We start from the raw sequence: 25,444 nt of genomic DNA on the forward strand, positions 1-25,444 counted from the left end.
GGCTCAATCTGACACATATGAATTAGGGCTGTCAAAGTTAACACGTTAATAACGTCTGGAACGTTAACGTCCCTTTAACGCCACTAATTATTTTAACGCGTGATTAACGCACGCGTGTGCTACTGTTATGACCCTCCACCCGCCCTGTAGTTTGAGAAATCAGGAAGCGATGCAGCCGCAATGTTGCGGATAGCATGCGGACACAAACTTCCGTGAGCAGAAATAGAAAAAGAAAAGGATTTAAATGACAAATTCAGCCTCAAAGCCCTGCTAGATGGTTCTCTGGACAAGACAAAAGTTATTTGTTTTTACTGTCGATGCAAACTGAGTTACCACCGGCAGTGTTTCCGCTACATACATTTTGCCGGTCGTTCGCCCTCTCTCCTTGTTAAGGAAGAGCACTGAAACTGTGACAGGAGTCTCAGGACATCAGGACGCTCTCTGTCTGCACACAATCATATGCATGTGCAATGTAATTCTGACCAAATCATTCATATAAACACAAGCTACATATCTGTCAAACACTACATGACACATTGAGCACAGTCACACACAAATCTGGACTCTGACAGCAGGTCAGGAATTTTAAATGGATCCATATCCTGCTGCAGTGAACCCAGTGACCTTGTATATACTTTTATCAATATACTATTACACTTGTCGTAATCTAGGACTACATGATATACTCAGATGAGTTACGGGATGCAGTATTTTTAAGACCATGGAACGCAGTTCTCTGTTGGCAGGGTGGGGCATCAAACTGTTGACAACTCTTGGTCGTCTGTCAGAAAGAACCGCTCGGTGTCAGACACGCAGAGATCATATTATCATAACCACTCTGGCTTACAGTGGGTTATTAAACTGTGGTAACTCCCTTGTTAAGTCTGATGTTAGCATGGCACCGCTGTCTTCTGGAAGAGCGCTGGAGCAGTGGGAGTCAGAAGATGAGCCCCAGGGGACGGGGACACGGGATGGCAGGGGGAACAGGCACTGTCAATAATAAGATTTATTATCCATCGACTCGTCCCAGGGAGGGGGCAGACAGAGACCGCTGTTCCCTGAATTAGCCGTCAGGTATGGAGAGAGGGATCACTGGGGGATCCCTAAGAGGATGGAGAAGAGGGGGGGTGCGGTGCAGTGGCCTGTCAGTAGCCCCAGTCAGAGGGCTGTGGGGAGCGAGATAGAGAGCATGGAAGTCTCAAAGCTCTAAAGTAGCAGACAACTTTACCCAAAGTCTGGTCCACGTCGCTAAGACGAGGCTCAGTCATCTTAAGGATGTGACTCGAGTTCAACTCTCCCGGATCCATTTATGTGATGCAACATCTGCCACCTTATGTTGATGAAGCAGCATCTACATTAGTGATTTGTCACAACAGTTGAGTGGATTCCTCAGTTGGTCTAACAGAAGAGGATCAGAGCTGTTACATCAACGAGAGGATAAAAAAATAACCTGATTTATTTAAGAGTTGATTCTCTGAAGTTACATTTAGAGGTCTTTAGAACTGCAAACTGTCATTGCTTGGATAGATTTCTGCCTCCACCCAAGTTAGGTGAATCAATTTGGAAACGTACCACGTAAAATGTGTAATTGTTGTTATGACTTGGGTCTGATTTCTGTAGCATTAGCCATCGTGTCTTACAGCTCTTAGTAATCTAAACTCTTGAATTTGAGGGGGAAACTATCACAGAACAAACCTCACTTATCAGTAAAATCATCTTATTCCACAGGAAAACTGTGTATTCAAACCTCCAGGAAGTACATAGTTCTAGTTTGATGTGTTTTTACAGGTTAAGCTTTAGAGAATTAATTTCAAGTTTGCCTTTTTTTCTGTCACGTATTTTAATTTGCTCCCAAGGATTGTGTCGCAGCCATTGCACCCACTCTTGCTCACACTTCAAAGGAGAATTTCCATAGTTTTTAAACAGAGGCCGAGGTTGCTTCGATTAAGTGTAAATGTTTGCTGGTTTCAAATTCTTCCAAAATATGAAAGGGAATGTTTTTGGCATTTGGATCACGCGAAACCAAGCGTTTAGAAGATGCCATCTTGGGCTGATGATGGATATCATCTTGAAACCCTGAAAATAATGTTGGATGCTGATCTGACAGGGGGATGATTACCTTTATCAGAACCACACAGGGAGGCATACATCTCAAAAACTTTATAGGCTTAAAACCTGAACCAAAAAAGCAAAAACTACCTGGTTCCACTAGAGTGAGAGAACATGTTGAACCAACCCCTTTAATGTGGCTCTGTGGCTGGAAGGCAGGCTGCAGAGGGAGGGATGTGTTCAGCGTGGTGTGGGGGGCTCGAGTAGATTATCTGTAGATTCACAGCAGCGAGTCAGAGGGAGATGGATGGACGGTGTGTGAGCTGCATGCGTTTGCAAACGGTGTCTTCACAGCTTCACAGGGCACCACTACGCTCGGCCCCCTCCCCACACAGCAAGGCAGGCCACTGTCAAAGGTCTATTAAGGGAAGATTGAGACCCCAGGTGTATATGTGTGAGTAAGTGTGTGTTTGTGTGTAAGTGTGTGCGTTCACATGCTCGTTGGTCATGGGCCTATAGTGGAAGATTGAGACCCCATTGCTCCCAGAGCCACTCAACCAACACAACCTGCAGTGGTTTACAATCAGAGCAACAGCGTCCATCCATCCCTGCTGACACACACACACACACACACACACACACACACACACACACACACACACACACTGAGGAATACACACTAACAATACAGCTCACTATAGATGTCATTAAACAGTAGCCAGGGTGGAACAGCTGCGTGACAGCGTCCTGGACACGGCGCGTGTCGTGATGTTGGAGCGGGGGTTTAGAGGCAGATTGAGGTGGGGGCATGAGGTTGCAGGGTGGGAATCATGGCAGCACCTTTGACAAGCTCTATTTGTCATCTGCCAGGACGCACAAATAGCTCTGACTGCAATACAGATGGATTGTGGGAGAAAAAGCGACTACAAGCCAGGCAACTAATCCAGTACAAACCTCCTCCCCACCTCCACCCATACTCTCTCTTGTTCTCTCTCACTGTCTCTCTCTTTTTGACTGGATCTTTTACCAGCCAACACACCCTTTTTACCCTCAGAGCTAGCTGTTCTAATAACCATTTGCTTCATTGATAGGATCATTCCAGTTTGTCACAATTTGGGTTTTATTTTTATACTTCTTTCTCTTGTCTCTATAAGTTCTGAAAATTGTACTCACTCAAGTAATTACTGAAATCTAGGGAAGAGGTAACATCGCTACTGCTGGCCTTACACCAAGCGACTGCAGGGGCATTTTGAAATCACTGCGATGCACTCTCATCATCTTGATTGTTTGGTGATGATGAAGGTGAAACAATCGGGCTGATACAACTAAGTCCGAGCTGTCTGAGGAGAATACTTTCCTCATGTTGACGACCCAATAAAATCAAACAGGAGCATGTCAATAATGAGGAGATGGGCTGTCACATGTGCCAAACAGGAAGCAGCAAACCAGGCCGATAGTAAACATGGGGGGGACTTCGGCAAGGGATGCTGTTCTTTTATCAAATCATTACCCTTTACTGAAGGGAAATAAGGTTACATACACTACCAATCACAAGTTTGGACACATTTTCTCATACAAGTGAATGGGAAAGTGTGTCCAAACTTTTGACTGGTAGTGTATGTTTAAATCATACAGTGCTGTTCAAGTGTGTTTGTAGTCAGTAAACTCAAGATTCAGTTGGTTTTAGTCCAAGTAATAATCTTTTAAAGGAGCCCTAAGCAGCCGTTTGTTAACATACCTTTGCACTCATACATACAGGACAGGGACGTTATAACCGGATCTTTTATTCAGGTATCCTGTTACAGTTTTAATGGACACCTGTAAGTTAGAGTTGTACAGACATGGTATAATAATAGTTTATATCCACATAGAACATTCATATGAAGCATCTGCAAGAGCCTGTGCACGTTTCTCTGTGTCCTCAACTTGGAGTCAGTATTTCATTGGTCCCTGAGCTCGCAGCGATTTGTTCAACAGTAAATGTTTGTCTGAGATGAATTCTCCAGCTGATCCAGAGCTGCATCCCAGCTGACAAATGAAACCAGCGCCCGGGGGGAGGACGAGCGAGGGAGAGGAGTGGAGAGAGAGAAGCTGGAATGTGTAGAAGTGGAAATCGAATCATTTTATTGTTTGTCACCGCGGCCCCGGTGGTCACGGTTTGTTATTGGATGCTAATTAAAACGGCAACAATCCTGACAATTGGCAATTAAAGACTTGTGAGAGAGGTGATAGGAAATGAGCTCTTCTCCGAGGGTATAAACTCATTTGTTATCCCTCTTTCACACCCCTCTTCACTCTGTCTTTTTTATACTCATTAGGAAGACAGAGTGCTGTCACTGACCAGCACAGTGAATGATTGGTAGGAAGGGAGGGGGGAGTGCACATAATGACATGCAAGACGGGTTTTTTTTGGGATGGAATTATTTGAGTGAACACAGTGAGCTGCTGGTTTTTGTGTTTTTGGGGCTGAGACTGAAATAAGGAAGTAAATAATTCTGATACAGATTTGGCATCTGATATTCTTCATATGCATATATGTTGTTGTTTTATGTTCCAAAAAACATGTGTCACCTTTTTAGTGTCTTTAATGTGTCTGTTGGGAACTTGCTGTTTGTAATTCCCATTTTGCTGTCTGTTTCTAATTTAAACTAGTAGTGAAGTTGCTGTTGCATTTCTTGAATCTGGCTGTATTTATGTATTTATGTATTTAGTTTGTCTCTAAAGGAGAATCTACACCGACACTGTAGCGTCAGACGAACGTGCGCGGCATGCAAGCGTCACAGCAGCATCTATTTTACAATCTACAGCGGCTGCAACTGCAGCATAGATAAGTCTCACAGGTGCCAATGGAAGTTGCGATTCCTGGCCATAAACAGGGTGGCGGTGACGCCAAAAAATTTTCACTCTGCTGGAAACAGTAGAAAATGACGACTTTACAACCAACTTGTAGACTTCTTAATCGTGTATAAACTCTTTGTTTAGGATGCAGAAGTCAAATGAGAATACATTAATAGGATTGGTTTACCCACATGTTGAGGAAATGTACATATTCATTGCACTTTCTAATTAGTCTAGCCTGCTCATCTGGCCGATCAATAACTTCAACAGGAAACTGAAATCGAAGTTGGCCAAAATGAAGAGATCGTTTAACATGGATTCCTTGGTTGCATGTATGTACAGAGCAGTCTATGGCTTTCTACGCTTCACTGACGCGTAGCAGCGTGGAAAAATAGACTTGACGCATAAAACGAACGGAGCTGCAGAAAATTACTCGCGTATTACGCCCGCCTCCCGCGCAGCATACGCGGCTGCTGGAGACTGCAGCATTGAATATCATTGGAGCGGCTCTGTCCCTGTCAAAAATACGCTTCAAGCGCTGCCTGTGTAGATTCCCCTTCGTGGTGGATTTGAAAACATCATCATTTACGCACGTGTTTGAAAATGTCAACAAAGTTTTCCAACTGACAGCAAAACACACATCTCCTACAATGATGATGCTCTGCTAGCTAACAGCCGAGTGCAGCTTTTTATGATAGGAGGGGTCAGGAAGAGTTAATGTTAAAACACTTACAATTGAGATATTTGGCTTATACCAACAGATAATTGATTGACCATTTAATGCAATGGCCCAAAAGATCACTTTTATCAAGTTATTTTAACTTCATCCTTTTTTAAGAGACCTGTTTGACACAAACTTTGAGAGGGCCCTGGCCCATGATGTCCTTGATCCAGGTAAACAGGGACTTGGACGACCCACAATGCAAATTCTCTCCTTTATGCGGGTACATCAGTGAGTGTAGGCCTTCATAAAACAACATGATGGATACACAGCCAAATAAATAAATAAATAAAAACACTTAGTCCTCTCTTTTTTCTGTTCCGATCTCTCTACTCTAACGCCTCTACTCTGATGGATCTGTGAAATGATATAACGAATGAGACTTATAGTGAGAATGAGGGAGGGAGAGCAGGCAGGAGGGATGAAGGCAGCGAGGAAAGAGACAGAGGATGTGATTTATTAGGCTCATAAAAATTCTGCCTTTGTTATTCCCTCTCATTTTTATATGTGAAGCTTATTAAAGAGCACACCTGCCAGAGTCCTCGCACAAACCTGTGTCTGTCTGCGCGTGTATGCACATATTATGCATTCAGTGTGTTTGTGCATTTGTTCAGGCACTGACTGGATGTTAATCTTTGAACATTTACACACTGATCCATAACCTCTGCTGTCCTCAGGTCCCGCCTCCTCCTCCCAACGCAGCCCCCCCTCTCAGCGGGTGTTCAGGACACGCTACAAGATGGTGACCCGCCCGGGCTCCAGCACTGCACACACACCCCACTACAACCCGGCCCTCTCATGGCGAACCAAGAGGATCCAGTCAGCCAGGTAATCCATGCTACCAAATCCAAACACACACAGAAACAGTCCTCATGCAGCTTTAATGTATCTCACCGCCTAATGTTCCTCAGCGCAGAGCAGGGCCCCCTCTTTTATGTCACCGTCATGTGCAGCATGAGTGGAAGAGGTCGGAAATTTATGGTGCTCATTTTTACACAGTAGATAACCCAGAGAATAAACCATTTACACCAATGCGCTCTTCACATTAATTTCCACCAGCAGGGAAGGCTTCTCACGCAGGACAGACTCAGTCTCACATCCTCACTTGAGGTTTTCTTCACCAATGAGCCTTGTTACACAGTTAGTAGAGCATCAGAAGTAGCACAGCTACTAGGGCTGCCCACGGCTAGAGATTTTCACTAGTTGTTACATGTTCATTTAATTATCTTAATGTAAACATTTTAGGGCTTCCAAAATGGTTTAAGGTCCAGGGCTGAAGAAGAGGTTAGAATTATCATTGTGAACACTGTTGTCTTTTACAGATTGATACAAAACAGTAACAATGAGCCTTTTAAATATGAATTTCACAAGCACATGCTAGAAGCGAGCCGCCTGTTAAAGACGATGCTAACAAAAAAGTGATTATGATTTTGCCGTGTCAGAAGAACCAGCAAAGGAAAACCATAGATAGAAGAGTTGGCTTAAAACCTGCTTACAGTTGCCAACTTGCTGACTAACATACTAGTGAGGAATGGTTGTGAGACGTGGTGGATACGCTTCATTAAACAACAGCTTTAGCAGCAAACAACACACGACACAGCCTGTGGTCTGTACTTCAACCTGAGCTCATGTGGACACTTTCTGAGTACTTATGGAAAGCATTCACTGCAACGTGTCAACAGGACATCCTCGTACTTTTCCTGCAACACTCGGGAGATTAAGTCACATCCATATGTTCCTCATAAGGCCTTTTCCTTAAAGGGAACAGGTGTGTCAGTTCAGTGCAGCTCCTGGATGGAGTCTGGCTCTTTTTTCTGCGATTAACTGACCATCAAAACGTGTTTGACTGAGACCTTTTTAACAATTAACATTTGGTTGACAATTTGGAAGCAGCCCTAATAGCAACTAATGATTAAATGTATCATTCGTTTTACTGTCAGTTTATAATGTAATGAAATACTGTCCATCCCATTTTCAAAAGGCTGACATCAAAAAAGTGTTTAGTTAATACATTCACTTATAGAGAAATCTTTACAATGAGAGAAGCGTTTTTGCATCAAGTAATGAAAAAATCATTTAAGCACCAGAATGGAGAATCTTATAGAGCTGATCTCTTCTTGTGTTAGTCACTGTGGTGAAGGTAGAGAGTTAATAAATGTTTATGAGTGGGCTGTTATTGGTTGAGGGACATTAGGTTTATGCTTTGTATATGGCTTTATCACTATGAAAAAGACACAACACAAAGATGCTTATTAACAAAGTGGTGTTGAGCTTTCTCTGCAGTGGTTCGAGTGAAAGGTTGTTGTGGTTGGTTTTGATGGTCTGTTAATGTGTAAAGAATTAACAGGATGCTCTTCCTGCAAACGGACTGTGTGTGTGTTCAATTCACAAGAGCCATGTGTAACTGCACGACGTTATTTCATCTGCAATAAATCTCATATTAATTGTTTTTAAGTGATCATATTGATATTGTTGCTGACCGGATTTCACACCCCCAGGCGACACATTCCTTTATTTGTTTAACCAACAGCCTCCAAAAACACATTTTATTCATAGCCGTCATCACACTTCTGAAGCTGGAACCTGTTTTGACAAACTTTAAACAATCAGACAACAGAAAGTTGTGTAAATATTTTGATGTTGAAGTTGAATCCTTTACTTTTATATGCTAATCAAATCCTCTGTTTAGTGTCGTCTTTTAAGGGTCAGTTTATTCAAACAACCATTGATTAAAAATGTAGTTAATTTGTAAGATTCCCAAAGATGTCCCGTGCTGTGTGAGCGCCACAAACAAAATTGCACTCAGTCCCATGAAACTGGAACGACGTCAGAAATCTCTGAGGCAGAAAAACAAAATAAGCACAGATTTAGTAGAAAAAAAGGTATTTTTCTTCATTAGAGTAACTTACCCTTTAAATCGTCTTTTGGTCTTTGGGTATATTTAAAGAGCCTTTAATAATTGATGCATTTTTGTGCTTATGCCTTTGTTTTGCGTGTGTGTGTTGGGAATGGGCGGTTCATTTGTGTAATCCAGATTTGGTAAGACAGAGGGGCCCGGGCTGTGGCTGGACTCTGGTGACTTATTACTATTCATTTAGCTGCTGCAGTAAATATTGATTCATCAAGGGATTTTCAATTTGAGCCCCCTGACATCTTGTGAAATATCACCAAGTGTGTAGAAGTGAGGAAAGAGATAGGGAGGGAGGGGGACAGGTCGGGTCCCCAGGGATAGTGGATTACCCCCCCTCCCCACACCCATCAATGTGCTCCCCTCTCATGCTTATCTATCTGTTTAACTCCAAAGAGCCTCCGCTTTTATCAGTTTGAAGCCATTGAGTGCAGCATGAGCTCATATTCTCTGCTCTTAACTACAGAGTGCTGCTCTTCATCTTTGGCCTATCAGACCCACTGAACCCCGTCCTCATATGTTCTCTGCTCTTATCTGTGCGCCTGCTCATAGCTGAACCCCTCACTCAGGGACATGTAAACCAAAATACCAGACTCACATGCAGGTCCAGGGGTTCCAATGTCTTCAGGCCAGGTAGCCTGTAGGGAATTTTATGGACCCATTTACAGTTGGTAAACAATGATGACGTATGTAAGCGTGCACGTGCAGTTTGACAACGGAAGCATGGCAGAGTACAATAGACCCATTTACAGCTGACGTCATCAATAATATGCATGCGCATCTTGGTAACAGAACTGCCGTTTTGCTCCGTTCATCCAGACGAGTTAGAAAGCTTTCAACACTGAAATAAGACTTTTAGCTGCATCAAAATGTTGGTGTGTGTCTGTCTGGATCTCTGGGAAGTGTGCTCCCGCAATCACCATTTATCACCATAGGTGGTCAAGAGAACAAAACTGAGATCTTTGAGATTACAACGTTAATTATTGACTAATTTTGGGCAAAAGTTGTTGATTAACAGATATGATGATCATATTGTTATAATTTCGACATATTGTGATTAATATTAGTGGGAATAATAATTTGAGTCTGTTTCCTTTTCACAATTAAGTTTTTACCAAATAAAAAGATGTTTTCTTACGTCTGGAGCCTAAGCTCTGTAGACCAGCACATCTCTGCAGCACTACACTGCTTCATTATAATGCTGATTTGTCACACATTTTACCTTTCTCATAAACTGCAGCTCCTGCACTTTGTATATTACACTTGCCCATAAAGCGATTTTGATAAAATCTTGATTAATTTTGCTGCCAGGCTGCAGATTAAGTTCAGTGGACAGAGCGAGGACAACACACAGGTCTCTACCAAAACCTACTTTGAGATTCATAAAAGTCTGTAGGAGGAATCTGTCTGATTAAGTGAGAGGAGTTTTTTCATCAGCAGCTTTTCATCCCAAAAACAACTCAAACTGCTGCAGATGAGAAAATGCACGAGAACATTTGAAGCAAAAAGTTAAAGCAGAGATGCAGAACACTGAAGAGGTATAAAATCAGCTGCACATTTTTACTTTGCACTTTACCTAAACCCTCTGAACCAGCTTGTTTCCTGCCCCAGGCCCACAGGAAGAGGGGTCCTCCCTACCCAGCATGCCTTGCTCTTACCTGCTTTCAGCCATAGAGAGCGTGGCGGTAGATTTAGTGCTGGGCGGCAGTTTGAAGGGGGCGGGGGAATCGGCTGCAGTATTTCAACCCCCGCCACCAGCAAATAGATATAATCTCAACATTAACTCCATTAATAGTAGCAGGAGTTGAATTAAGAAAGCCGTAAAGCATGCACACGGGAGGATAAATTACAGCCCGGCGCTCCCTTCATCGCTCTCACACTGCCCTGTTTTTCTCTCTGCAGTCGCGTCTTTGATTTCAGCATTTGTGTGCTTGTTCTGTTTGTTTTTTTCTTTCTATGTTAGTGATGTCTTGTCACATATCATTGTTCTCTTTTGTTAACCCTGACCGTCTTTGTCTCTCTTTAATTTATATGGCCCCAAACATTACAGGACCCCCCAAATAAGTACACTATGTTTGAGTTTAAACATCTACACACACACACACACACACACACACACACACACACACACACACACACACACACACACACACACACACACTCTGTCCAGGCGCTCATCTCCTTTAGTGCTTCAGTATCGATCAGTACAGGATGTAAGAGACTGGGCAATAAAGTGAAGCAGCGCTCCCTCTTCTTCACTTCTCTCCTCTTTTTCCCGCATTCACTCCCCAATTCATCGCCTTTTATCCCCCAATTCATTCATTTACTCTTTACTTATCACATTAGTCATCTACCTGTCACCTGCAGTCCTCTGTTATGATCTTCTTCTGCTGCCGTTCTGCACAAACACTCTAAATGTTGTTTCCCTCTAAAAGTGGATTTCGTTCATTACAGTCGCCTCCCTTTAAGTTGGATTTGATGGCATCTTGATGCGTAATGACACTGCTTTGGTTTCCTTTAAGTGCCTGAAGAAGAGCAGCAGTCCTCACTGTTGGAATTAGCCAGATGACTGTTTGTGCTGCGCTCTGTTTCAAGGGTAACTGTTTCCCAATATGAGCTTACTAATGCTTGGGTTGCAGACAAATAGACAAGAGCAGCATTATTCGGAGCAGTCGCGCGACCCTCCAAATTCTTCCCTGTCACTAAAACAAAAGTCAGATCATTCATCAACAGCGGCGGTAGTGCTGAATTGCGCTCTCCTTTATCCGAGCATCGCATGGTCAGACCAGTGCACGCACACACACCTGCATGCACACGCACATAAACGCGGAATACATGCGCAGACGAGTCTCAGGGGAGTCTGTGCATGCCCTTGCTTCCCCCTTCATTTCTTCCTTTTCTCTACATTTGTACCTTTTATTTTGGGGCAGTTGTTTTTTCACTGTGACCTTCAGTCATTGCCCGTGTGTTTCACAACACAGCTATGTTTGCATGCTGTTTAAGCAACCTCATCTTTACTGACAATGTTGGACTTTTCAACATGTGTCTCTGGTTAGTGCTTCTGCAGACAAATTTGCAGCTTTTATGACCGACTGGCCTCCTTATACATCACAGGATGGAACATCGTCTTTTTAAGGCCACACAGCATAAACTGCCTTCTTTCATGCGTTCACTACTGACTCCTTAAACTTTGAGTCATGTGGACAAATTATGTATGTTTGCAGGTGTCCCGGAACCCAGTGTGTCTTTAGTTAGCTTCCTGATCAGGTAACGTGTCCAACAGGAGAGTATTTGTGCATCTGTGGCCGCGAGGGTCTCGTCTAACAGATTTTTCTCTGGAGGTCAGGGGCGCTGGAGAAACAGACCAAGTCGTGTCTGAGGACAGTGAGAAAAAACACCTTTATTTATGATGTTGTTACTTGTTGGTTTGATTCTTTTGCTGCTTACACTGCTTGCCTCTTCCGTCCCCTCATTGCAGGCAGATTGCCTTATTGCAAAGGTAATCTGCTCCTACAGAGGCTGTTTTCATTAATGGTGTTCAGTCTGGGGGTGAAACGCATTCACATTATGTACTTTATGTAAAGTGTCACAGAGGTCTGAGAAGCCTTTTCTGCTCAAATGAGGCTTACAGGACACATTGACAAAAAAGGGAACATGTATATAAACAAGTTTGTTCCCTCTTAAACTAAATCAGTGCTTATTTCTGCTTGTTCACGCTGCTTTACAACTAACAGCAAAGTCTGAGTCTGTGATAATGCCGAGGTGTACCACCTTAAGCAGGTGGTCCAACTTTCCTGCGCAGGAAGAAAATTGATGTCCACATGTCACGATGACACCATCAGTGACATTCTCTAAGAAACAGGAGAGATGAAACACCTGATGCATGAGCAGAATTTAAAATTAATTGGTTGCCTTACCTGCCCGGTGGTAATCTTTGCTGGTCACTTTAACATGCTTACACTGAAACTGAGGAGTAAATGGCTGAGTGCTCTGGGACACAGACTGGCTGGATCGTGCCTGGATGTTGTGCACAGGCTCTCTTTTATACTTAAACAAATCCAACAGTTGAATTTAAAGGTCATTTTTAAACCTCAGCCATAAGTTGACATGTTTTGAGGCGCTAATGACTCGTACTTATGAAAGGTTTTGGAAATGCTCCGTTAGACTGCCTCAGCCACTGAGCTGCAATGCCTGTTTTCTTTGGGGACAAATGTGCCATTAGTCGTGAAGACCCTAAGCAAGTTCCTCTGCAAGCCAACGTGACACACCTCTAAAACTACCTACAGATCTGAAGATGTTAATGCGTACTTTAGTAGGGATATAATTAATTACAAAAATGAACTATAAGAAGAACATCTGCATTTTGTTGAGGAAGAATGGTGGAAATTAAAACATTGATTAACACAAATGCACAGAGGACAATCACCGTGAGGTTTCCACATCATATGAACCACGTGTGAAAACATCCCAACAGACTGGGGTGTAACACCCCGGTCACCCCCCTGACTGCAGCCCCGTGTCAGGGTTAACTGCCGTCTGTGTTAACTGTTCATGTCATATCCCCATTAACCTCCATTGTGGCTCCCCAGGCCGCCCGGTCCTTGTTTAAGCCTCCCTGGGTGGCAGTCAGCGCTCCAACATTAGCCTCCATTACAGCTCCCCTGGCTGCAGTTGCCCTGTGTAGGGCAGCCACTGATCTTGTATCAGTGAAAGTGAGTGTCTGTGCCGCTGAGTTATGGCGCGCAGTCAGGTAGAGCGTGTACGTGAACGCAGCTGATGGCTGGTATTTGCTCAGTTGTTTGCAGCAGTGCAGCAGCTCTCCGGCTGCAGCGTGTTAAGCGTCCGTGTCAGTTGTTTTGTGCGCTGCGTGCATTCGGGGTAACCCTCTCTTTTCTCTGTAATGGGAGGCATGAACTCTCGCTCTAAACCCATTTCCAGCCCATCTGAAATACGGCAGCAAATTACCTCCAGCGGCACCCTGCACACCAGCCCCAATCCGCCCCAAATAGAAGTGACAGGACAGCGCAATTTATCGCCATAACCCCTGCACCGCCCCACCACCACCCAGCAGCCTCATACACACTGTATTTACAGCCTCCGCACACGCACAGAGGTCTACTGAGTGACTTCTGAATGGTGAGCATGTGTGTGTAGAGGCCTGTGATTGTGTGTACTGTACATACTGTAGCAGGAGTGTGTGTGTGTGTGTGTGTGTGTGGTCTGTACGCTCCAGTGTAGGGGCCAACCTCGCTGCCCTGGCCCCCTGCCCTGCCTATTATCTCATTGATTTCCTCCTCTCCTCTTTTCAATTCTCTCCATTTCCACACTGCCGTCCTTTCCATTAGAGGAGCAATTTAACAGAGTGCTGTGACATGGGAGGTAGAGAGGAAAGGAGGGAGGGAGGGACGAGGGGAGACTAGAGGATGGGAAACATAAAGTGAGGAGGGGAGATATAGTGGAGGAGCTTGAGGAGGGGGTGAAACTGAGGAAGGGATGAGCAGATAATCTTTCCAGTTTGGAGGATTGCATGACTGAAAAAATTACACCGTTTGTAAACTGAGCCTCACAGATACAATTAACCATCCCACGTTTTATCGAACACAAATATCATGTCAGTGAATTTATTACAATGAGGTTGTTTCAGTATGAGTCTTTAACGTCATGTCTCTCACTCGCAGGAGTTTCCTTCAGAGCCGTCTGCGAGTTCCCCACGACAGACACCCGTCGCCCTCTCAGCACTGGAAAGGAAGTGGCATGTGCTGGATCCGTGGCTCCCTGTACCGGGTGTCAGCCAATAAGCTGTCCCGCACTGTGGCGTCCAACATGTCCATCAACCGAACAGGTAATCTGACCGTCACAGTCATGGTCTTTGGCAGCTCTGACAACACACTGTCCAGGTTTTGTGCAGTCCAGAGCTGTGATTGTCACGGGTTGGTATCAGTACTCGGGTACTTTGACGTCAGTTATCGGTCAAAGTATAGCGTCTTATGTTTTATACTTCTTAATGTAAATTGAACCATTTCTTGTGTTTCAACTTTAGATTGTTTTTGGATGTGTCGTAGTGATATAAATGCTGTTTATGAATATCTGCACATATCCTTATAGCAACAGTAATGGATCTACACAGCCGCCGATAACATCAAAATTCTTGTCAGACTTCAGTCGCTCTCAGGTGACAGGCTGATGTTCGAAGGTATTTTAACAGTCAACAAAACGAGCTGCTGATGTGCCAAAAACCAGTGGCCAAGACTCGCAGTTGATTTTGCACAAGCAGCTGCACAAGAACTTTTACGAGGTAAAGAGAATTTCAAAGCAGGAACTGTCTGATCAAAGGAAAAGAATCTCAGAAGTCATTTAAAACAAACATTAGCAGTGCTAAAGACTCACGTCAGTCTGCACCAAATAGGGGCGGGTGGTATACCGGTTTCACACTGTCACCGGTGTCACGTTCTGCCACGACATGGTGACATTGATAAACACAAACAGTTTGGTTTTCGTGCATGTTTTCCATCACTTATCTACAGGAAAAGTCCGTCTGATATCAGTGCATCTCTTCCGCAAAGCACACAGAGATGTGACGCTCTGCATGCAGAGTGTGTGTGAGTGTGTGTGTGTGTGTGTGTGTGTGTGTGTCACTTGCCTGTGTACATCAGCATCATATATGATGTCGGCGGGATGATTGAGTCAGACGCGCAGTTAGGCCCCGTTATTAGTGGAACCTCGCCCCGGTGCTGTTTAACGCTGTGGCCACATGGAACAGAGGTGCTGCGGAGTGGCCTCGCCTGCTGCGCACACACGGCATGAGGCTGTGCTTTTGGCGACAGGAAGTAGGATGCATGAGTTTCATTTCCAAAAGTGAGTCACGAGGCTGCTCACGCTGATTAAACATACATTTGAACACCGTTAGAAACGGTGGATGACAAGTAACCCAGCTGCAGCACACAAGTCTGTTTGTAGTCCCTGAACCAAGTGTGGTAAAGGTGGGAGGATCTTTGGTTTGTAAAATAGAAAATAGACTTTAAAGTCCCAAATAATATTACGTATAATTGTTACTGTTGTTGTTGCATTGATGCGCTCCCTTACATTGACAATAGAGCAAAAAGAGCTAGACTCATCAATCAGAGTACCTTTTCGTTTTATAATACCGCAACATAATACCGATACCGCCAAAAGGAAAATAAATATTAATAGATTATTTTAGGTCACCGGCCACCCCTGCTATAAACCTATAAAAAGACCCAGACATGAAAGAAAAAAATACCGTGATGCAGTCATACCGTGCAGCACTAGTACCACATATGTGCTGTGGTTCGATGCCTAACCCGACTGTACACATGGAGAGGAGATCTGTGCAGCCCGAGGTGATAGAGGAGTGTTTATTCATGTTTGTGGCTGCAGCTCTGTCCACATGCTCTCTAATAGACTTAGGGGAACTGGCTGGATTTGCCATCTGAAATAATAAAGTTGTCATCTGTCAGAGCCGCGAGGGGGAGGGTCTGCAGAACTGGACGGTGCAGATTAAAGCCCAGATCTGCTCTCTACCTCCTCCTCCACTTTTCTCTTTACACACACTCTGTAGCAACTACACCTGCAGGTGAGATTGAAGAGCTCCATTCTGTTCAACCCGTGACCGGCATTCCAACACACTCATTCCTGCACATTTCTCCACAATCATGCCTCAGGTGTCCTCGCATCCTCCCCAAGCAAGCTTCACATTTGTTCTTGGTTTGAAGCCACTGGCCTGTAACTCTGCTCTGCTTAAATCACAACCAGAGCGACCGCTCGATGAGAGCTTTAACACCGAAAAAGTTCCAGAATTTTAGTTTAACTGCCATGTGTAAACCCAAGCTCAATGTCCTCTCCTACACTCGTCTCATGGCCTCCAGCAAACCCACACACACACACACACACACACACACACACACACACACACACACACACACACACACACACACACACACACACATACACACACACACAGCTCTCCCTCCACTGTCATTGGAGTGCATCGGGTGCATCATGTTTACGATATTCTCAGACCGAGATGGACGTCACGTTTGGCTTTGGCACCAATGTGTCAAACCGCCGCAGTATAAATAACCAGGCACATATCAGGTTGTTATTGCATCTAGCTGCAGCGTCGCTTCTGTCAAATCTGATGTGAGCACTTAAAATACTATTCTTTATTTCAATTAGAGATGAGACTTGCGTCAAGTAAAACCATCGGGAAATACAGAATGAGAACCTTTTTTTAAATAGTATGAATAAATGCAAATACAGCAAAAACTGACAAACATGGATCCTTCTTCGTCATCGTGCTAAACTAGTTGCTTGTAGTCCGTTAGGAATAGTTTAACTATTGTTGGACTTGAACAAGTTGCATAGACAAAGAGTAACACACAGAAGTGAAACAAAAGCTGACAAAGTATTTGAGTTTACTTCAAATACTTCACTTTGTCCCTCATTTGTAGCCTGCACATGTTCTCTTACTTGTGTTTTCTCCACATGTAGGAAGGTCCTTCAGCCCCGCTCAGTTCTCTTCCACGAGTCCTGCTTACAGCCGACCCTCCCCTACTCAACATTTGGCCAGGTAAGATTTTCACACCACCACCCCTTTTACCAGAAGCATTGAAACTCTAGTAGTGTGAACATATCTGAATACATATCAACTCAGAAACTTTGTACTTAACAACAGTTATATGTGGGCCATCCTGCTGGCTCCCTTCATGCGACGGCCCCATCATGAAATCAAACCCAGCCAAGACTTTACATTCGATCCTCCTCTCCCTCTCTCCCTTAGTATTAACTGCCTTTCATCACTTCAGCTGAGGGCTGTAAAGCCAGATGTAATCTTTTAAAATTAAAATTAGCATTTGGTGGATACATTTACTGAAAGCTCCTCTGAGGTGTAAGCTGAAACTCTAATCCCGGTGTACTTTGTCCTCTTCTGTTTCAACACGCTGCTTGTTATTGATTTGGGGATACCTGTGGTTTTGTCTGTGTTCTCTCAAACAAGCCGTGCGGTCCAGCGGAGCCTCGCCATCATCAGACACGCTCGTCACAAGAAGCAGCAGAAGCAGTACTGCATGTACTACAACCGCTTCGGCAAGTGTAACCGTGGCAACAGCTGCCCTTACATCCACGACCCAGACAAGGTGGCCGTCTGCACCAGGTAACAACAACACAGAAGAAAGGTCAATTTGTCAAACCTGGAGGCACAGGCTGCTCTCCTGCGTATGCAAACCTCAGTCATCAGGTGTAAAGGTTCAGGGAGTAAGTCCTTTTCAAAAAGTGAGAAAAGGAATTTTTTTTTTTTTTTAGCACTTTTGTGGGGGGGCTTTATGCCTTTTGTTAGAGAGAGGACAGTGGATAGTGTCTGAACCAGGGAAGGAGAGAGTGGGGATGACACGCAGCAAGGGGCCGAGTGTGGGCTCTGTATATGGGGCAAGTGATGTAACCTCTGAGCTAAACCAGCGCCCCCTCTTTAGCATGTTTTAAAGCCAGGTATAAGAGAGAGTTATATTAGACTCCTATGTGTCTCTGTTGTTATCAAATCATCTTTATTTATAAGCAGCTTCTTCCTCCATGCAGCTCATGCAGAGACGTGTTTCTCTTGTTTTGCAGGTTCCTGCGAGGCACATGCAAGCAGGCAGACGGGGCCTGCCCGTTCTCCCATAAGGTGGCGAAGGAGAAGGTAACTGGCACGTGCCCTCGACACGGCCTAGATTTTGGACAACAGTGTTTTATAGGTTTTCAAAGGCCAGGGTTGGGTACAGTATGTTCCTGTAAGATGACACACTTTTGGGTACATGGATCAAATTTGGGTTCTTGGCACGGCTCCTGTTTCCATTACATGGGAAGGAGTAAAGGGGAGACTTCAACTGATGGAGAGGGTCATGAGCAAACCAGCAGCCTAAAGGTTCGAGTTTATGACGGAGGGTCACCTTTAGATCCACAGATCAGCAGGATAAATGTGTGTGTGAGTGTAGCACAGGTCTGGACATACAGCAACGTGGAAACCAAACTTTATCTCAGACCTTTGATTACACTCCTTATCCTGCTCAGGGGCAACTGCAGACAGTGTTGGGGTAGCTCTTTTGAAAGTGAGCACCAAGCAACCCCTGCATTTTTGTAAAAGCACTATACAAAACTTTCAATTCATTATGTAGACATGGAAGTCCAGATTTGTTGTTTTTAAGTCCTATCAGCTGGCGTCACCTGGTAGCTTCCACTTTTGGCTCAAGCCTCCAGCTGATCTGTGTGAGCGTGTGTGTGTGTGTGTGTGTGGGGGGGGAAAGGGGAAAGTGCAGACACCCATAAAGGGAAAGCTCTTTTTTTTTTTTTTAGACAAACAACCTTATAACAGGTGCCCTGCCTCACCCTCCACACACACACACACACACACACACACACACACACAATGCCCTGCACCTGTGTTGGCTGTCACCCTGCTGCCTGTAAGTGCTGAGAGCCCAGCTGTCTGTTTGCTATGCCACCTCTCCAGCAGCCCCCCCTCACCCCCGAACCTTTGGCCCATCCCTCCACAGGATACTCCCGCTCTTATTTCACGTGGGCCCCTTAAACAGGACTGTATGGGGGTCCTGGAGAGAAGGTGGATTCATTTGGGGGGGGGGGGGGGTTGCAGCGTTATGCACCCAGCAGTCCTCCGAACCTGATCCGGCCGCTAGTACAGATAGGCGAGCCTGAATCCTGCACCCCACCCTCCTGTCCCCCCACTACCACAAATACCTCGAAACCCAAAACCCCCTACTCCCGTGGCATTACCCCCCCCCCCCCCCCCCCCCCACACACACACACACACACACACACACACACACACACACTTCACGGGAACACCAGCCCCTACGTCCCTCCCCTGCACACATCCAGAGCACATAAACACATCATGAGAGCCGGACAAGCTGCAGCCTGGATAAATATTTCTGTAGCAGTTAATTAGGTAGAACTGATCCCAACCCAACAAGGAGGAGTCCCTCTCACACCCCCCCACTGGACCCCCCTTCAGGGTTATATTTAGAGCGGCCTCCACCAGACTCGCCCACGCACACCGAACAGTAGATCTCTCTGCACACACCCCACACACATGCTGTCAAGAAGCACATTCACTTTCACTCTGCCGCTGTCAACTGCAATTAAGGTCATTTAGCTGCTCAGTGTGACAGATTGCTCGGCAGATGAGACATGTGAACTGAACATGGTGGTGGTGTGGTTTCAGAACCGCATGTCTGTTTACAAACTCATATAATCTCATGTTATCTAGTGCACACATCATCACTGATCTTGATGTTTCTTTTTTTTAACTTCACACCCCATTAGCAGAAGATCTTAATGGAGGCCAGAAAAATACAAAATAGAAAATAAGATTCAGATTTTTGTGGCGTGAGTGAGAAAAAAAGCCTCACTGCTTGACTCGCTGTGCTTCAAACCCCTGAATTCTTGTTTTCCATTCACAAACGTTTAAGTACCTGGTACCTGTTTCTTTATTGGCCGCAGTTTTAACTTGATAATTTGAATTTTAATAAAATCTTTGTCACGTTCCCCCGATCCCATCGGCTATAGTCTGAGACAATACAGCCTCTGGGGACACCGGTGAACGTGCCGGACGGTAAGCGCTAAACAACTTCCCATCAAGACTTTTTCCGCGTGCTGCATTGTTAGAGAAAGGAGGCCGTTCTGTTGTGATGTACTTGTTATTAACGGGTCTTACCTTTGCCCAAACTTCAACATCATGATGCAGATTATTAAGCTTTAAAAACGGACGCTTTGTCAGGTCTGTCCTCAAGAGAAGAAAACTTTTAAAATGCTTGTTTGTTGAACGGAGATCAGATTGATCTGATGCATTCGAAGAAGACAGGAAATCTGACCGCTGAACGGCTTTTATGACACAGCATCCATTAAATTCATCTCAAGCTAAATTTTAGATCTAGAACACATTGTTAGCTGTTAGCATGCAGATGTCTGTTTGTAGAGATTAATAAGAAGATAAATCGTCGTCAGATGACGCTGATGGGAGCCGGGATGTCATTACGGCGGATTACGTTACGCCTGCTTTTGCTCTCCACACTGTTTTTCCTGCATACGCCGCAGCCTGCTGACGTGTGATTGGTCAGTATCACTCGGTCTACAAGTGTAGATCAAACACAACACTTGCCTTACAGATTCTATATTTCTATGTACAATCTGTAAATAGAAATTAATGTTTCAGGGATGAGGGTAACAACAATTAAAGAAAAAGGGAGACCAGGAATGGAAAAAAACTAATATATTTAAAAACAATTCAAGGCAAGTGCAAGTTACAACTGAAAACAAGCTTCTTTCAAGAACAAAACAGAAACCGATCTTTCGATTACGTTTTAACCAAACCGAAATTGCCACAAACAAAAGAAGAACTGAGACGCCGAGGGGCAGATCACCCTCCTTTCACAGGAGGAGAAACACAACAGATCAGGATTCACCACACACGAGAAACCGAATGATCTACTGGCCACACACCGTCCTCTCCCCAAGACCTCTACTGTTTATACTCCGAGTCCTGATTATCAAGTTGCAACAGGTGAGCTCAATGGCTAGCGCCAGCAAAGAGAGCACCACCTGAAGCGGCAGGAGAGCGAGAGAGACAGAGGACGCACACACAGATCCACAGCACGTGTTGAAGAAAAGTCTTTAAGAAATCAACTTATGTCTGCCATGTTTTCAGGAGGAATGCCAAGGATCAAACGTTCTCAATTCAGTCAGAGTCATTTCAAAAATCAATTCAATTTATTTTTGGACATTTCGCCAATAACCCAGAATATTTAAGAAGTCTCCTAGCCCAGTTTCAACCCCTCTTTCTACCATCTTTTTACCATCTTTTCACCGTGTTTTTGTCAAATACTGTAAATCAAACTTCTAATCTTTAAATGGCTGTCATATTTGTCCCTTTCTAGATGCCGGTGTGTTCCTACTTCCTGAAGGGAATCTGTAACAACAGCGACTGCCCCTACAGCCACGTCTACGTGTCCCGTAAAGCTGAAGTGTGTGAGGACTTCGTCAAAGGCTACTGTCCCGAGGGAGAGAAGGTAACGCAGCAACACGTACACACAGTTCAGTTTGTCGTAGTGTGTCAGAGACTCGGTCTTACTATACTGTAAGAGAAGGCTTTCATCCAGGCAAAGAGGACAACTTGTTTATCTTCGTGACAGCTACACAGAAGATGACCTGCAATCACCAGACACCGAGCAAGATGTAGATAAAGTTCAGGACATGCCAGTTCAGTTAGTGAATTAAGGAAATTATTCAGTGTGATGCTGGTCTTCTAAATGATCCAGTGTTTGACCCCCTCGTATGAGAAAGAACTCACAGGGTAACTGTTTCCGAGTCTCACATCTCCACACGTCCTAAGACAAGGGTTTGCATGATAGCGTACGGTGAGTTTTCTGCTTACTGTTTACAACTCTCCCGTAGTCATATTGTCCAACCACCTCTCTCTCAAGCCCTTTTCAGACAAAGATTTGGCAATAATGCCGAACAAAAACATTTAAGACATTTACATTTTTTCTTTTTACCCCCGAATAAACAACGCTGAAATGTTGCTGCCCCAGTGTTTCGTTTTTAGCAATTTAGGGGGCAGTTTAACAGCAGACAGAATTTGCCCCACCAATTGAGCTGTCAACAAGTTGTGTAAGTGGGACTTCTGTCTCTCTCTGTCTCTCCTTCAGGGAGTCAGTTAAACAACCCTTAAAGACCCCTCCAGTGAAAATCAAGTGTTTAACCTTGTCAACATCTCCATGTGGTGTTCTTCATGTGCCACAAGACATATCAGGGACAACATCAGCATCATCTCCATGGCTGGGCCTGTCTGCTTTTAAACTGCAGTGCACCAAGGACAGGCTGAACAACACGTTTTCAGATTGGCAGGTTTGAGACGTCACAAACCTAAGGAGCCAATCCCGTTAACGGACGGTCCGACGCTATGCATATCATTATGTGTAACCTATGGCAACCACTTCGCCGATGCGCGAGCCAGCTGTAACCGTCATCGTAATTTTTACAAAGTCACTACTGACTGCTAACGTAAACCCTCAAATTCCACAGGATTTGTCTCCGGTGTGTTCCATGTGCGGAGCGACCTCTGGAGTTCATCGCGCCCCTTCAAGCGAATGCTCGTGTTTCATTTGGAAATGTGCATAGTGGGCGGGGCCTATGCAGATTCAGGAATTTTTACACACATTTTATCATTTCAAGCAGAGCATTAAGTCTTAAAACATGACTGGAGCTGCTCTTTAAACATCCTTATCTTCTGATAAAGTCCATCACAAGTACAGACACCTGTTCACCAAAACCGGGCAGGATCTGACCCATGTTCAGCCCGGGTCAGATGGGGGTTGTGACTGCTGGTCAGTTGTCCCATTTAGACTGACTATCAACACAGGTTCAACTTTATGGACTTAATGGAATCATTGAAACAATAGTTTCTTTACTAAGCACTGCGTTGACGCCGTTACTCCACAGTGAAGTTCTTTGTCTAAGCTGCGGTCTTCATTTGGACATATAATTACACTGTAAAGCATGTATAGGTTTCCTAAAGTTAAACTGGGGCTTAGGTAAACAAGTAGTTGGTAACAGACCCCCCCCTTCCTGCACATAGACACATGTACACAGTGACACACAGGCAGGAACAGCTGCAGGGGGTGGCCGTCCATAATGGCATAACTGTAGTGTCTGAGTGACACATTGCGGGCCTGATGGGTAACAGAGAGCCACCTACACATGACTCCAGACACCCGAGTCTCCCTCACACACACACACACACATGCTGTCCCCACATCCACCTCACACACCCTCCTGTGTGTCTCCCTCCCTTTGTCTCCCCCTCTCCCCCTCTCCTCCTCTCGCTGCTTGTTTCTGAGCGTCGGGTGTGAAACAGATGCTTTTTCACACTGTCAGACCTCATTTAAATAGTGCATGGGGAAATGAGGATATAGAAAACAAAAGGGATATTAATATTTATTCTATTAGCTGAAGTGCTTAGGTCTGTGATTTTCCCCCTGTGTGTGTGTGTTTGTGTGTGCGTGTTTATGGAGCGCTGTGCGGTGAGGCTCTGGTGGCTCTATGATGGATAGCAGGCAGTAATTATAGATGGGAAAACTGCTGAGGATGGCACTATGGGCCAGGCAGGCAGACACTCCAGCAGCTCAGGGGTTAAGTCTGCTCCTCGCCTCCATCCTCCTCCTCCTCCTCCTCCTCCTTCTCCTCGCAGACTTGCCACCATCCCGCCTCATCCTGGCTTTGTCTCACACTCGCCTCCACCTCGCCGGATCGCTCTCTGCCTTCCCATCATCCGCCCGTTTCTTTTCTCCACAGCATCAGTTTTTAAAAGGTTTTTAATTATCATCTTCTTTTTCTTCACCTCACACATCAGCTCCTCCATCAGGTTCTTTTTCTCTCCCCGACACATTAAGCCGACAGTCAACTGTCATTCATCATTTTTGCCCTGTTTGCTATAAGGGGCAACATAATTTGGTCAGTTGACTCAGATTTGGTTGTTCAATACGAAGATGAGACTACTCTTTAGTTTTTCTCTTCAGTTCAGAACCACAACAAACTCCTACATCAGCCTACATGAGTCTCATGTTTACCTTTCATCATTTTAAACTTGCTTCTCTGTTTCTATTAGTCACTTCCTCGTTGTATTTTACTACATGATTAAACCAGATGAAGGATTTCTGTCAGCTAGTGAGCTACGGTAGCAGTGATCTCAGATCCCATCAGCTATAGTCTGATGACGGTATAGCCTCTGGAGACAACGGTGAACATGCCGGGCATGTAGCCAGCGGTTAGCGATAAACGACTTCCAGTCAAGACTTCCTTTTCCGCGTGCTGCAACGTTTACAGAAACAGAAACGTTTTTCTTGTGATCGACTTTAATTAACGGCTCTTCAGTTTGCAGAAATAACAACATCATGATGCAGATTAGTAACAAGTCAACATGAAGCTTTGTCAGGTCTGTCCTCAAGAGGAGAAGAAAACTACTTTTAAAATGAGAAGTTTGTTGGACGGAGATCTTATCGATCTGGTGCATTCAAGGAAGTCGGGAAATCTAAACACTAAACGGCTTTCGCCAAGTGAATTTGTCTCAAGTTGAATTTTTGATCTTGAACAGATTGTTAGCTGAACTTGCTGCAGATGTCTGTTTATAGAGATTAATAAGAAGCTTAATCATCATCTGATGACGCTGATGGGAGCCGGGATGTCATGATGGTGGATCACGTTCCGCCTGCTTTTGCTCTCCACTCAGACTGTTTGTCCTGCACACCCAGCAGCCTGCTGATACGTGATTGGTCAATATTACTCGGACTTCAAGCGTACAAATGGAAACCAGAACACTTGCCATTCCTAAAATCCACGTCTCTGCCTACAGATTTTACATTTTCTATTATCGGCACGTTATCGTTATCTGCAGATTATGGCTTGAAAGTTTTTTCTGCCGATATTTTCCGCTTTAATTAAATGCCATAAAAACACTTGACGTAATGCTTTGACATTACCTCTGTGCGAGTGTGTGCCTAACGTATCGATATCAAAATTGTCAAAAAGGGTTGGAAAATATTGGATATCGGCAAAAAATATCATGCATCCCTAGTAAAAAGAGATTACGGTAGCAACAACGTGGCTTGTAGACCTGGAGCCCTGTCAAAAGAGACACACAAATTTAACGGGTTTTATCCCCAGGTCCTTTTGTTTTTGAGAGGAGACGGAGAGAGAGACCTTTGTGGATAATTTGTCTACAGCTAAAAAACCTCATGAAAACTAAAGAGACATTTAGAGTCTGCTTTTGTCCTGCTGTTGCTTCTGCATTTCTTTGTACAATGAAGCAGCTAAAATGACCAAAGTGCAGATATTAGACGGACGACAGGCATTCATTTGAG

At 44.5% G+C, this 25,444-nt stretch overlaps 1 protein-coding gene across 1 annotated transcript in view; it reads left to right on the plus strand.

The window, feature by feature from the left end:
- zc3h3 (zinc finger CCCH-type containing 3) overlaps positions 1-25,444 on the plus strand; it is a 54,603-nt gene that overhangs the window by 22,756 nt on the left and 6,403 nt on the right. Inside the window, exons 4-9 of the mRNA XM_069679721.1 lie at positions 6,286-6,436; positions 14,195-14,358; positions 17,028-17,106; positions 17,533-17,688; positions 18,141-18,210; positions 21,464-21,595. Coding sequence (XP_069535822.1) covers positions 6,286-6,436; positions 14,195-14,358; positions 17,028-17,106; positions 17,533-17,688; positions 18,141-18,210; positions 21,464-21,595 — 752 coding nt within the window. The remainder of the gene's footprint in view (positions 1-6,285; positions 6,437-14,194; positions 14,359-17,027; positions 17,107-17,532; positions 17,689-18,140; positions 18,211-21,463; positions 21,596-25,444) is intronic.

This window comes from Semicossyphus pulcher, unplaced genomic scaffold, assembly GCF_022749685.1.
Source record: "Semicossyphus pulcher isolate SPU_LCO1_2020_fin unplaced genomic scaffold, fSemPul1.0.p SCAF_4, whole genome shotgun sequence".
NCBI lineage: Eukaryota > Metazoa > Chordata > Actinopteri > Labriformes > Labridae > Semicossyphus > Semicossyphus pulcher.